Genomic DNA, 15,870 nt, shown 5'->3' with positions numbered 1-15,870 from the left:
TATAACCAACTATCAACACAAATAAGGGGGGAATACAGAACACAAAACATGAACACACAATTTTATGGTCATAATTAGAACATGTTCTGATGAACTGAAATTGTGTGCATTGGGTTACAAAAGGTTAAGCAATTTCTGCAGTCAAAATGGACAAAAGATGTGATTAGAACCCCAGAAAGGATTAACAACACTATGCTAAAATATTCTTGGCTTAAATAGCCAGTTTACATTCCGCTGGGGTTAAAAAAAAAAGAAACAAAAAAGTTACTAATGTATTTGACAACTTGGTTTTTCCTTAAAATTTTTTAATCTTCATGCTTTGCTTTAAGAGTACAAAAAATTTACCATTTAGAATTCTAGAAAATAAAACTATCTAATTTTAGCTTAATTATCAAAAAATCTTAAAATGTATTTTTCTTTCAGTATTCTAGGCAATATAAAAAGGTTCAGGAGGTGAAAAATGAGTATTTTAAGCCGCTACTGTAAGACAATGTTCTGCTATATCAAACATTAAAGTAAAATAGACTCTTGAAACGTCAATGAAACATTCATAAAGAGTTTAATGGAATGGCAGACAATGTGTCTTAAGTCATTGTTACTGTAGTTTTGAAAATCTAAAGATATAGGGGAAAAAAGGTTTACAAGGACAGACATTATAATTTATTAGTCAAGCTAACAGAGATGGAAAACCAATCTTTTGGGGTTACATGAAGAAGGGCTTTACTGTTTTTTTCCAAATAATGCAATGAGTACTTTAAAAAAGTCAATTAGCAGGAGAACAGAACAACAGAGCTGTTACCTTCACTCTCGCCAGGTCATGGGGATTAAGGACTGAACCCTGATAAAATTCCACCTGAGTGAAGTGTCGTTTAAAAAGAGCTTCCAGCTCAAGGTTAGGGGAGATACTGCATTGGGAAGAGGAAGAAAACACAAGCGAAAATGAGAAATCAGCTTACATAACTGCCCCATTTCCTTCGTTTACAAACCCACCCATTTATTACTTCTGTTGATGCTTTTTCTGTGATGCGGCAACAGTGTGCAATACTTAAAAGATAAACACTATATTGCTTTCACTTTCTTATTTCTGTCCCCAGTGCTTCTGGCTCACTTCATTGCGCTACTATCCACGTTCATCCTTTGGCAGTTTCTCACAAATATGAATGCAGAAGTATGGGTGCAAACATTTGAAAACATCCTCTCACAGTTTTCTGCCTGGAATTTATCTAGTAACACAATCATCCTCTCCATGTCCCCACCATTCTCAAAATGGCAGACTGCATGAATAAAAGAGCTCAATGCAAAAATCACTAAAAACCAAAAAAAGAAACCCTCTAGGAATCCTGTGGCTTGTGTGAGCTGCAAATAAAACAGACACAATGATGCTGTGACCTTCTGTCTCATTTCATTTTGCCAGAAATAAAAAAAAAAAATTAAATGGATCACAGTCAATTACATAATGTGGCAACAACCTTGTAAATATCTGTTCTGATGCCACTCATTAAAACAGAAGGGATTTAATAGCTGCGCAGTAAGTGCATGAGACCTTTGCCATGCCAAATGCTAAATTTAATAGGAAAACTAAAGAGATACATGCAAGTATTTGTCGGTGAAGGTACAGAAGAAAGCAGGCACAAGTAGCAAGGTGCTAAACTCCTTTCACGTGAATGTGCAGCTTCCTGACTCCTGTCACCACGTACTTTCACTGTGGAAATCAAGACCTTTGATTTCCCCTCACAGTCACTTCTTGTTATTACAGAGAGAGGGGATGCAAATAAATGATGTAGTTACTTGAGGATATTATCTCTAGTTCAGTTTGAAAAGACTAGATGATAAAATTGTGCAAGTGCTGCTGACTCTTGGTTTTCAGCTTCCATTCTTAAATCATCACATATGATTCCTTAACTTTTTAATCATTTTCTTTGACAAAAAGTGCCGAACGTGCTCTGAATGCAAAAATATTACTCGTTCATAGCTAGCAACACTTTTAAACAGATGACATTCCAGAGCAGAAAAGACCTTTTCATACTGTCTCCTATCACATGGCCTTTTCTAGCAACTTCTCCCCTAAGCATTCCCATTTGATATTGTATTATACATAATGTAGAGCCCGCAAGAAACAACAACCACCTTCAGGCACTTTTCCAAATTCCACATCAGAAAAAGGCAAGAGACTATGTGTATGTAGGTATGTATATATGGGTAACAGCAGTATTGATTATCAGTGTGATAAGAATTTAATTTCTATCTTCGATATATCTGTAATGTATCTCATTTATATTAAAATTAAATCCACACCCACATTTTTCTTTTTATAAATACTTTGCAATGTGAAATAAACATTTTTCCTAGACAAATCCAAGGTGAAAATGTACTAGCATAAGTTCATATGACATACAGTGTTTTTCTTTAGTTTTACTAATGTTAGTAATTTAGGTAGTTTCTTCATAAATATTTACCACTAAAAAGAATTCTCCCATATATTTATTAGTATTCCAATATTTTTTTATTTCATAACTCCACTCCCACTTCAACAATGCATTTAGCTATCTACCTCACAGATGACACAACTGGGTCTGAAGTCTATCTGCTTGAAATACGTATACCTAACAATGTGTTATCAAAAATGTAGAAAACAACTATTTTTCAAAACATATTGTTAATAACAACAATTGAAAACATTAATTTTATGGTTATTTGCAGCTTGAAAGATTCTCTGTCTTCTCATAAGATCAGGCTTAATTTAAAGAGCTTTAGTAATTGATGATAAAACTAATCTTGAAAGATTACTCACTTATGCAGAAAGACGATTTCTACGTTGACATCATCCCTATCCTTGTGCAGGAAGTCCTTCAGGAAGTTGGACACGCTTTCAAGTGTTATGTGACCACAGACAACTATGTGCCTGTTACAGAAAAATCAGAGTTAATCTTGCAAAGAAGGTAATACAAGCAAGCAAGAAAGCAGAAACGGAAAAGGTCCTTCTTGACGTTTCTCTAGATTGTATTCCATGAAGTCAGAGAAGGAAAATATCACTTCCAAAAGGTATTTTGCAATTGCAAATATATATACACTCTCACCTGCAAAGCCATTTGGACATGTTGTATTACACATTTAACAATAAGTGGTATCAGTCATATATAAGTCTATACACCATGTTAACCAGTCCTTCTCAAAGGTATATTTCTTTATTTTACACATCTCTCTCCACATTTTTACCTCCTCTAATGAGATTTATTGGTCAATTTTTTGGTTTATGACAGCAAATCTCGATATTTTTCTACAGTTGAAGCAGATATTTATGCCAATGAAGGCACTGCAAAGATTGTCAATTATAGGTCATAAGCAGTAAAAAAGAAATATTTTTCCTACCATAACTCCTAGAAAGAAAGTACTTTACAATAAGAAGTCATTACTTATTTCACCATTGCAACAGATTGCTTAGAAAATCACAGTTTGCATAGATTGTGATGTCACAAAGGTTTCTACTGCTCCACATTTTTATTACTAGATGTAGCTGACCATGGAAGATGGAAGCACAACATATACCTACATACACATTCTTGAATTCTACATCTTAAATTCTGAAAGGCTGAAGGAAAGGCCTAGGAAATTGCACTCTTTCTGACTTAAGGGATCTTTGCTCCCTTATTATTGTAAAAACAAAGTCTAAAAATTTATGATTAGAATATCCCAAAATGTCTCACAATATCCTTCATGGAAAAAAATAAAATCCAGCTTCTATTACCTTCATGGCTTCAAGACAGATAATGATTTTTGTTAAGCCTATTGCTAATACTTCTAATAACCACATTGCTCACAGAAGTCAGGAAGAGGGAAAAGGTGCCATAGATACCATTTTTGAAGTAACAGAAAATCACCTTCATTACTGTCATATAGTCTATGCACAAACACACAATTCTGCACTTGTTTGACACTTGAACCACTAAATGTGAAGCAAAGTAATTCCAAAGATAAGAAGCAGACCACCAAAGTCTCAGCTACTTCATAATTATTCTGTGGAAAACTCGGTAACATAGAAACCTCGTTGTCAGGAAACAACAAATAATATGTAGCAGCAATGATTACCTATGTAATGGACTATAACAGGAGTCTTTCCTTGCTTCATAATTTGATCCTTGATGAAATGTGTGTGAAAAGTACACTGAACTCATTGGAAAAGGGATAACTATGCAGAACAAATCAATAGTAATAATATGCACCATGCAGTGAAAACTATCACTGTCAGGTACTGCCACTTTTGCAGTGTCTCTGACAGTGACTAGAAAAGCAAAACTCGATAAACTGTTATACCAGTCCAGCAGACCTTGTGATATTGTTTACTATCATCACTTTTCTGGCATATCACAGTGTTAAATATTTATATAGAAATATGACAACATTCCTTTTGAATGAGCTCTTAATGACAGCACCAGGACTCAAATGCAATTTTAGAAATAGCAATAGACTAAAACTTCAGTGGTTTCATTCTATTTAATAGGTAAGAAATCAATGTCTATAGGAGACTATGAATGTTTATTGTTAAACTAGCTAATAGTGTCTGCTTTGCTTTTTTTTTTCTTTTAACAGAAGTTTCAGGCACAGTAAGTGCACAAAGCACAAAGTCCTTGGACTGCAAACACTTAAAAACACAAAAAACCCCTGAGTTAAAGCCTTCCTGTTTTATGAGGTGGTAAACACAGTATAAGAAAACAAGATGTAAAATATAATCAGGTCATCCTTTCTTCTTGGTGCAAGAAGTCCTTAAGAGGTTTCTTCTGGGAGCTTTGCAAATTGGCAGAGTTTCCAGTAGGCTCTGCCCTGCCTCTCTTAGCCCTACCAGAAGCACTCTTTCTCTGTTTCCCTAATGGTCAGTTGCCTGAATTGCCAGAGATGGGCATTCATGTGTGTTATTGCACTAAGGGTATAAGTAGTATATCAATGGAAATGGAAAACCTCAGGAAACTTCAGATTCTGAAGAAATGTTCAAAACCTTAGTAGTTTACTAGATCTCAATTCTGAACAGACTGTGTTTGATACACTACATTACAGTAACCTACTGGGAAGCTCTTGCTGTCTAGTGGTACTCAACACTTTTCTGTAAGTGTAAACCCATCTAGCACCAAAAACCTCAATGGCCCAAGAAAATCATAAATAGCAGCTAAAAATATATTAATTTGTATTCCTTATACTGTCTGTACACATTTTCCAAGATGACAGATTTTTAACTATAGGTAGTTTTCTTCAGATATTTCCAGTTATTACTAATTAAGAAACTGAACTTTCCATTTGCATAGTTGAAGCATTGGTTTTGGTTGTAGAAATAATTTCCCATGGTAGGGAACTCCTTTGTACAGATCCTGTGCTGTTGGGCTTAGCAGAATCTCTTCCTGAGTGCTCTTCTGACACACTGCATTCCTGTGCAGAAAATTTATCTCCTTCTTGGTTGATTTCACTTAATATTCATTCTTTTCTGTCATTGATTAGAATGCACACTTTTAAAGTATGGCTGTGGAACCCAAAATATTGCATTGCAGAGGAAATCATCATAGTATCAAAAGACTACAAGATAATTCACATTATAAAATAACTCCAGAGGTTATTTACTACAAAAAACTCCTGCTAAAAGCAGATGCAATTGGTACAATCCTGTTCTGACTCTCACTGAGTAGGGATTCATAGCAATCTGCTACAGTGAAAATAAAACATTTGCCTGCCAAAAAGTCTTGCATTTGGACATCAAGGCTAATTCCTTTTGAAGTGTTGGAAGGCATCTGCACTATGGTTTCATTTTTCACTCTGATTTAGAACTGGGCATGATCTATTTTTCTCTTCTTTGCTGTTCCTATAATGTGCAGGGCAGTGTTCTGAATAGTGACTGCAACTAAACTTCCTGGCTTTCAAACAGTATTTTCTGATGAGATATTTGCATTAATTTTTGGTTGAAAACCCCCATCAATAAAATCTTTCTTTAACATAAATTATATTTTTTGCTTAGAAGTAGACGATATTGAAAACAGATTTCCTACTTGCCCACAGAGAGTTTTTAGGTACATTATTTAAGAAAACTTGGAGAGCTTATATTGTTCCAATCTGTCCTGTATATGATTTGAAGATTTATAACTTCCTCTGTGTGTTTCAATAACCATTCCCTTCCCTTTTTTTTTTACCACCCATTTTTTTCCATGCACTGAGACTTTAAGTAAAGCCAACATACTGGATAACTTTTTCGTTGTGAAAAAGAGTTGGTTAGTAGAAAAACATTGTATGAAAAATATTGGGTCAAACGAAATGTCTAACATCTGCATTAAGCTTTTTCTTATTAAAAGGCTCAAAAGTAATACTTTATTGTGCTTTCAATGTTTTTTTATTCTTTAAAAAAACAAAATTTAGACTTTTCTTTACCATACTGAAAAATCTGGTTTAGGAATTTAGACATTTTTATTACTGACATGTATTTAGGAGGACTAAGGTTTCTCTTAAGTAATAGTTGTCATTGGTATCATGTATTAGAGGTGAAAATGGTTTAATATACCACTGGGAGTCCATATTACCAGACTGTGATGCTGCAATAGAAATCTTTTACAAAGAATCAAAAGCTTATCAGGAATAATATTCTATCAGCAAAAATGGACTAATCCATTCTCTCCCATATATATTTATCATCCTCAAAATTAATTTGAGAAATATGAAAAAAAAAGAAAATATTTCGAATACAAAAAATTAACAGTTGTACACAATTTTGTACACAGTTGTACACAACTGTGATTCTAAACAGCTGAAATTCCCTACAGTACCTAATTTTTTTCCTACTCAAGTACTGACATAATGATACATTTGCTAAAAATACTCTAGCTTCTTATAAAGTAAACAAAAAATGGTGATATAGGATCCTAAGCTACCACAGATACAAACTATTTTAGTAAGAAAAAAATGAAATAAGCAAAAGCTAAAACATCTAGATTTCTGACATGAGATAATTGAGAGCATACACTTAATCCATGTAAATAGCAATGTAAATGAAAACAGATCCACTGTGAATGGGATTCTTTACAAATGATCTTTGCATGCTTCTTCCTTCAGAGGATACAATACAAAAGGCAAATCTTTTGCCTGTTTATTTTGAAAGAAATTATATCCATTTTATTGGAACAAGTATAAAGAACTTGAAAAAATTCACTCCAACTACTCTGTCACAATAAATCAAGTATAATAAATACAAAATTCTGTTCAGTTGAATACTTGGTGTTCACTTGTCAAGTAACTAGAAGAAGTGTGGTGCACTTTAGAAGATGTCTCTCTAAAATTATATTTATATCAAATACATATGTTCAGATGTCTTCCTGGTCTTTCTGCTTAGCATTCTGGTTGTTCCTTCATCTATTGACCATCTAAATTATTTGCATATATACCAGTAGCAGACTGCTGTGGCTGAAGTAAACAGGTTCTTGTACAGTCTAACAGGCTTTGCTCAAAAAAGGATAGGTCTCAGTCTCATCTTCTTATTAAAAAAAAAAATAAAATTAATAAATGTTAACAGAGACTGTGGATATGGTCTGGTTGTTTATCTATTAGTGGCATGCATTCTTAAACATAACAGTTTACAATGTTTCCAGCCACTTGTGCTTTTCCTGGTTTACCTAACATTACTCAAGATTCTGTTAATTCAGCTCAAAACTTTATGCATGTGCTATGTGTCTTTATCTTATTTCAATATAAACTCCTCCCTCAGATTAATACTGTTAGAGTCATAAGTGCTGTGTAGTCACAGTTTGAAGTTTTTCTCTTTTTTTCACAGAAGACTTGAACCCAAGGATGATGATCCTCTAAGGATCAATTATTTAGCCAGTATGTATAGTTAGCCAGAATAATATGTTATAAAATTACAACCTCTAAAGAAACTTGCCTATGTATTGCATATATAAAAAAAGCAAAGGCTGAGAATCACTCATTTAAAATGGTCACTTTTGAACTAGAAAAAGACACAGTAGATTAATTTTTGAAAAATAACTCCAGTGGACAGGAAATTACAATGTGTTACTACTGAAACTTTTTGTGTTAGTCATTTGTATCCATGAAGAGAGAGCACAAAATACTCTGAAAATAAGACATGGCAGTTGCAAAAAAAAAAATATTCAACTCTAAGCTTATTTCTCAATTTGATTCTCCCATTAGGTTCTATAAATTTTCTAGTTCAAAGAAGATTAAGGTAGAAAATATTAAAGGATATAGCACATTGACTGTCAAGTGTATAAAATTCCAGCAACTTTAACATTTCTTCTCCTACAACTGTTTGTTTCATTATTCTCTTTACTTCTGAAGGATTAAAAATTTCAAAAGTGTTGAAGTCACCAAGAAGCAGACAGCATTGACTTTCAAATATGTACCAACACTTAAAGTACATAAGCACCTGACCAGACAGTCACAGGAGATGTGACTGCAGTATGTGAGAACATGTCTGAGGTACCTTTAATATCTGTGAATTGGACCTGATAGCTTCAGCTGTCAACTATTTAGGAACCAGAGTGAACTCATGCAGCCTATACTGAAGTTGCTGTGAGTAATTCTAACAGAAACTATCTGTTCTTTCCAACAGGTTCCATGCCTTTGGGTTCTCTTAAATGGTGAGTAAAGAAAAAGGGATTAGTTAATACCAGGAAATGCTCAAACAGCTACACTGAGTATATGGTATATGGTATAGATCAGTGGAACAGCACTGGGTCATACATAAGATTATCACAAATGGGAAATTGTTAATGTCAGCCATTTGAAAGTTACTTCTGATGCAAATATTAAGTTATTTTGTGACCAATATAAGTATGTGAAATTAAGAATCAAGAAGGAATCCTTTCAAATACTCTTAAACATAAAACTGGTAATGAGTGACAAGCACACAATACCCTAATGAGTTCTGAATTATTACAGCTATGATACTATATAAAGTGTGCTTATACAAATCCAGATTTCAGTCTTGCTTAGTGAATACTGGTGGAGTGTCACTGGCAACCTTTAAATATCAGAAGCTGTTTGTGAAGCACATAGAAACAGTATAGAAGAATTCACTTACATGGGGCCTCAAATATTTTATGGCCACCTAAGTGAGATTTCTTCTAGAGAACAGGCTGACAGAGTGTATTTCAGATACTTTAATCCAGGATAAAAAGCACACTCCTTTGTTTAAACTGTACATTAGAGCTTGCATCTAAGTCTGTTTGTAATGGCATGCTATCATGTGATTCATGCTAGGCTGCTTTGCTTATTTAAACTCCTTTGCTCAGCTACAGATAAATGAGTTTATCTTACGTTTTCATGATATAAGGAATTGCACAATGTTTGTCTATAAAGTAAATTAAAAGTTAATATTCTTTGTTTGATGCATACCTCTGAATCTGCAATAATAAGATGAAAGCACAGTGATTTGTTTCTTCCAGGGTCTGGATTAGTTAAGAGGCTTCCACAGTAGCTTAAAGTAAAGGATGAGTATTCATCCTTTCATTCAGGCTTCATGGCAATATTATTTAGAGTATTTCTGCTTTCATGAAAAATACCACAGTATTTAGGCATAACAGAGCTCAGAAAGAAATAAGTGAATAGTTCAGTATAAACAGAAGTAAAACCTCTTAAATAGCATGCACAAGGAGCCCATACTGGAAAGCTTACAGTAAAATACAGGAGTAATCTACACCTCCAGCACTAGCATCTCAGTTACAAATGGGCCTTAATCTACTGTTCTAATCCCTTCAAACTCTGGACTTCATTCTTGTAATATTTTGTGTGGTAGATATCACACACACAAAACACCCTGTTATTTTGAAAACAAATCACAGTATTTTCTGTTAAATACATTGCTTTCTCCCACCATTACTCATTTTCAAACCACCTTACGTGTTTTTACGCGCTCAAAGACTCAAAAAATAATTAAATCCTTTGTAAGCAAAGTGGGAGTTAGGAATGGCTTTTAAGATTTTTGAGCATTTCATCCATGACCAGAGCCAATGCATTTCTATCCACAGAAATCAACTCAAAATGTCATGACTCATTTTCTGCAACAGAACCTGAGTGAAAGCAAACAACCTCTAAAACTTGCTGATCAATTAATGACTTCTGCCATCTCACATTACACTCATTGGAAGGTACACACTTAGTCACGGACTGTGTAGTTTGTAGAATATGGAAGATCAGCAGATTTATAAACCAGATTCAGTCTTTCTTGGGTCAAAATCTGGACAGCAACAATTGCTGTTTGATGCCAAATCCAAAAGGTTTTTTTTAAGGTTTAGGAAGAGACAAAGAATTTTTACAACTTTAACTAGAAATATAAAATAAGTGCTGTTATTGTGAGCTCATGTCATAAAAATGTTATGTGTCACTTCCCACATTTCCTTTCTTACTTTCACAAGAATGGATATAGTTTAATAAGCACATGAAATTTAAAAAAAAAAAAGTTTGTCCTATTTCTTCTATCTGTCAGTCTATTTAACGCTCATCAGATTTTCTTTATCACTAAGTGAAACTTCATTTGAAACAGTGGGATTAGAAGAATGGCTAGCAGATGGGAAATAGAGACATCCCTGGGGATCATAATGTAATCCATGTCACATTCTCTTATTACATTCTCATACCACTGAAAAAATAATATCTTACATATTGTATCGAATTATTTAATATAATAATCTAATGTCACTTTCTTTGGAGCTATGCCTCTCATTACTGCAGCAAATGGATCTTTGCTTTGGATAAGCCTTAAATTTTTTTTTCTAATTTTTAATGAAATTCAAATGTCTAATGAGCCCAAGATGGCCTGTCAACTTAAATTATCTGTTTTTCTTTCTGTTTACCATATCTATCTGTCTACAGTTTTTATTTTTCTCTGTGAAGTTTAGTTATTGGATCCCATGTTTCCTTCTGGAAGGAATTTCTAACAGATGATTATTCCCGCTGATATGTTGATGATTTGCTAATTTATGGCTTGTAAATTTAAGAAATCTGAAGAAATCTCTGGGAAGCAGAGCAGATCATGCGAGAAGAGAAATGAGGTTTTAATAGCTTATACAGTAAAGTACTGTGATTTCATTAAAATACAGTTTTTAATCCTACATACTAACTACAATAATGCATCTTTTTTTTTTTAAGTTTTTTGAATATGTAACAAAGTCTAGCATAAACATTTACTATTGTGCCAAGGCAAGAAGTTTATATATATGTGGACAGAATCACAGAATGGTTAAGGGGCCACAGTGGGTCATGTGGTCCAACCTCCCCACTCAAGCAGGTCATCCCTCTCTCTGCCAATATGGAAAGTTCTACTTTCTGCATTCCTAAAGGTTAAGAGGAAATATCATTGTAAAGAATTTTATATGCAATACCTACTTTGTAAAAATATTTCCCAAAATGTAAAATCATGTACTACACAATTCATCCAGGGAAAAAAAAAGGAAGGAGAAACAGTAGTGACTGAATTGCTCATCAGAGAGAACAGAAAAGCTACGTAGGATTCAATGTGGAAAATACTGAAAGACACATCACCGGTATCCTAAGACACCTCCTTAGCTGTATTACAAAATAATATTTTGCAATATTTCTTTCTTATTCACGTCTGATTGCTTTTTATGTCTGAATTTTGTTTACCAGTTATGACTTAGTTTTTTACATACATATATTTATCATCAATTATTTTCTGTCTTGTAACTACAGCCTGTTTTTTTCTGTGTCATTTGTAATTAGCGATGACTACAGCAAGAAGCAATTGTTTGTCTGCTCTGTGTATAACTAAACTGAGAAGGCCAGTTTTGTTTGTCGACTGATCATCTGATTCCGGTGTATCAAAACACACAGTAAAAACAATACAGTGGCTTCTGATGAGCTGAAGAAGAAAAATGGTAAAAAAGCAGTTGTTTAGAAATAATATCATTACCTACAGAGCAACTCTCATTGCTTATATATTTGTAATTCAAGACAAGGATTGTTACCTTTTTTTTGGTAATTTTTTTTGTTCTAGATTGTAATTGTGCCAAATTCATTACCCTACTTGTCCTTAAAGCTGTGTTTTTAGTCTCAGTCACATTTTGTATAGACATATTGGTATAAAATTTTGGTATATATGCAACAGTGAGTACTGCCGTTTATTTAACAGGTGGAACTTCAATCAAAGACTATAAAAAAATTCCTGTTATGTATTTTATGAGACTCTAGAAATCTCACTTCAGTAATACTACAAAGCAGAAATTATAATTTAAATTTAAAATTTAAAAAATTCCCTGTGGACTTTCACAACAAAACTAACCTAGTATCTAGTAGATTTAACCAGTGATAACTGCATACTGCCCACAAACTACTTCTGTTTCCAAAGTCTGTATGTATGTGTCTCATCCAAGAGAGAAGTAAGATTCTTTATTGTGCCAAATGCATCCTATATTGTTTATGAGGCCTTTGGGGACTTTATGGGCTGAAAAGCAAAATGAAATGTGAGATCAAACTTATTGGTGCGTTGGTTATTTCTCTTCTAAGTGGAGTTTGTATCAAGAATTCTTATGCACTCATTCTAGCTGCTTTGACAGTTACAATTCCATAGAAAGGCTCTCCTTAGCATTAAAGTCACGCAGTGCAATCCTCAAAACACACGTAATCATCTGTTGATTTTAACATATGACCTAATGTTTAATAACCATAGAGAAACATGTTATTCCACACACACGGAGTTCACAAGGCAGCATGTATAAACAAATATATAAATGCTACAAAGCAGATTCCATGTATTTTTCTATTTTGTAGAAAGTTTAAAAATATACACATTTGTTATTTTAAGGGCTGAAACTATATCTTTCACCAAAATTCAGCTGTTTTCATATTGTACATGTATTTAATTTTATCTGGAAACTTTCTGACAATAGAAATAGAAAACCTGTAGTTTCTCATTATGTTTACTGCCAGAATCTATGCTTGGTTGCTCAACTAAAGACCTTATATTGCTAATTACTACCACATGCCTGTATCCCATGCAAAGGAAAACTTATTGGTTCTGACAATCCATTCTCTCAACACTGAATTCCAAAAGAAAACTTAAATTTTGGCCAAACATAACATTTCATCAATCTTGTTCTACTGACTGCAAAAGCAACATCAGACAAGGGGTGCTAATGGCTTTTTACTGTGCAGTTCCCAAGCTTAGATTCTCTGATGAAAGACCCACACGAGCAAAGGACATCTTTAAACTACTTTGTAATTAATATTTGAGCTGGAAAACAATGCATAAAGTAAATTGAACAGTTTGTATGCTGGTGACAGAGCTGAGTTTCAAACAACAAATTATATGAGCAGTACAGATCGGCAGAGAAAGCACTGACAACAGAGTGAGATAAAAACAAACAGATAGTGCAAATAAAGAAAGACAAAAACAAAAGGTGAAAAAATAAAATTAAGCAAGCCCCAAAGCTAGCAGAAGCCTGTAATCTGTTGCTGAGTTTTTCAGGATGTGGGGTTCTGACTGAAGATCAGGTAAAAATTTAGAGACATCTGAGCAATGCTGGGTACTAGTGACAATGTAGAAGGGGAGAGACTAAAACTCTATGTAAAATAGTTTTTAACCATATACCCCTCTGCTATAACTCCTTTGGAGCTTCAAAAACTGAGGTATATGTTCTCTATTTGAAAAACCTACTCTTTGAGAAACCAAGCATTACAAATATGAAACTGGGTCTGTGAAACTGTGCCACAAAAAACCATTTTTGGAAATTCATGATACTATTCTTTCTCAGAAATAAATCAAGGCATTTTATTAGTCTAGGTAAGTGATGGAAGTTTCCAACACTGGTGTTTACAGTTTACCCTAGACATTTGAGGGTATCTCAAAAAATGCAAGTATTGAAGTCTACTGTCTAATTGCTTGAATATTATTGAACAGACAGTAGCATTCTAATTCTAAAACTTTATCTACCCAGTGATGTAAAACAGCACTCTAGAGTTATCTCTGTGGGCCATTTACAGTCTCTGCTACACAGAGAGGAGAAACAACTTGATTAAACCATAATCCACTTTAATAAAATGTTTCAGGGTGATGATTTGAAAGAAACAAAGTAAAAAATTTTCTTAAAGTAAGGAGAGGGAAAAGTCATTAGACACATTTCTTGCAGTACCTTCTTTATTTTACATGAAAAGGGCCCTCTGTATGACTAGTCTTTCAGGGCAAATGTATCTCTACCACTGAATGTCACAATGATATGCAATGAAATGAAAGATGGCAACATTAAAGGTGATACTGTGCTAGTTCACACTATATCACCAAGTACATCTAGGTCAGTAATGGCTATATCCCAGCAGGTCTAGATGCTGGGAATGCCAGAAAAAGCTGGTTTTAACTTGGTCATGAAAACAAAGAGGTTTTCAATAGAAACATAATGAGCTAATGTGGTCCAATAAAATTTAACCTTTGCCACCAGGTCAAAACAGTGGCTTTTAAGGGTTTGTTTTTTTACCAAACTATGTTTATATTAAGGCTACTGTCTGCTCTTCTTAGGGTAAGTTTTTTACAGTGTGTGGAGGAGAACTGCTTTAAAATCCCTGGTCATAGATCCTAAAATCATGAGTGTTTGCAATATCCATAGGAAGTGAAAAGAAGATCCATGAGAATCTGCTGATGGAACATTGAGAAACAGGGCTATTAGACTTCTTACATAGTCAGTTCAACAGAATAAATCGGTCAACTTAAATCTCCTATTTTACACTCCAGTAAAACCAATTCTTCTAAAGAACTGAAAATCATGTGAATTATCATTGCATTTAGTTACGAGATAAACCACATGATAATCTGATGCCCGAAACAGTTAAGTGACAACTCAACCTTATTCCAGAAGCTAACTGCATATGTAATAGCAGCACTTTTTACAAGATATGTTAGTGCAGTCTTAGTGGTATCCAGGTTCTCTGGAAGTAGGGACAAAATGTTGTGACTTGTACCATAGCATAGCCCAGGTCTCTAATTATAGTGTGACAACTCTCCAGTGGTAACATCTGATGTCAAAGAATACAGCCTTATAAGCTGTGAATCAGCTATTACCACCTTCAGGGGCTCTTTAAAGTCACACAACCACACCTGGTCTTTTTTGACTTACTTTCTGCCTCGAGTTGAGTTAAAAGTTCCGCCGTATTTCTTCCGATTAAGGATGAGAGCAGCAATTTCTGGCACGTAGCGAGCAAACATTGCCTACATGCATGAAACAAAAACACAAAAAAAAAAGAAAATGGCATGCAGAGAGTGTTCTACTGCAGCAGAGGCAGCAGAGCCTCTTGGGATACTTACTTTCTTCCACTAACCGCACTATAGGAACCACCATATTTCTTGCGGTTTCCTATTAACTCTATGATTTCAGGGACGTAGCTGGCAAACATGGCCTAAGAAGAAGATAGGAGACAGAAGAAAAGACTAAAAAGAGAGGCCAAAGAAAGGGGGATGATGAATATTTTCAGAAGATATATATTTTTAAGATCTAAAAATGCAAAAGAATTAGATCTATGCAGTTGTTTAAAAAGAAAATTTAAAAAAATTAATTAAAAAGTTCTTATCAAACAAAACAAGAGGGCTCAATGTAAAAGTGGGTCTTGGAGAAGGTGCACGCCTTATAAATAAAGAAAATGGTCAAAAGAGGAAAAATAGACACACAAAACAAAACAAGAACAAAATTAATTCAAACTGGTATCTAATCACAAAAAGCAGTTATGTCTATTTCTTCCTGAAGAAGGGAGGGGGAAAAAGCTATCCAAGCCCCACTGCAAAAAAAAATCCAAACCCAAGTATTATCATTACTGTTACATTTCTGTTTTAAAATACAGACTTTTCCCCCCAGTATTAGAATTTAAAAGAAGACAAAACCAAGATGG

General features: G+C 34.1%; 1 protein-coding gene and 1 long non-coding RNA gene across 20 annotated transcripts in view; one reads left to right on the top strand and one right to left on the bottom strand.

Annotated features, from left to right (window-relative positions):
* Positions 1-15,870, bottom strand: part of KCNMA1 (potassium calcium-activated channel subfamily M alpha 1) — a 458,566-nt gene that overhangs the window by 138,426 nt on the left and 304,270 nt on the right. For all 19 annotated transcript variants that reach the window (XM_018068974.2, XM_018068976.2, XM_018068980.2 and 16 more), the window contains 3 exons: positions 15,293-15,384; positions 2,792-2,902; positions 800-905 (listed from right to left, as the gene is read on the bottom strand). In XM_018068974.2, coding sequence (XP_017924463.2) covers positions 800-905; positions 2,792-2,902; positions 15,293-15,384 — 309 coding nt within the window. The remainder of the gene's footprint in view (positions 1-799; positions 906-2,791; positions 2,903-15,292; positions 15,385-15,870) is intronic.
* LOC108639013 lies at positions 8,427-11,768 on the top strand. Its single transcript, XR_001920201.1, has 3 exons — positions 8,427-8,460; positions 8,594-8,621; positions 11,722-11,768. It is a non-coding gene; the product is annotated as an uncharacterized LOC108639013 (long non-coding RNA).

The sequence above is a fragment of the Manacus vitellinus genome, unplaced genomic scaffold (genome assembly GCF_001715985.3).
Source record: "Manacus vitellinus isolate BGI_N305 unplaced genomic scaffold, ASM171598v3 scaffold_15_pilon, whole genome shotgun sequence".
In the NCBI taxonomy this organism is placed as follows: Eukaryota; Metazoa; Chordata; class Aves; order Passeriformes; family Pipridae; genus Manacus; species Manacus vitellinus.
This window is presented reverse-complemented; position numbering and strand designations above follow the sequence as displayed.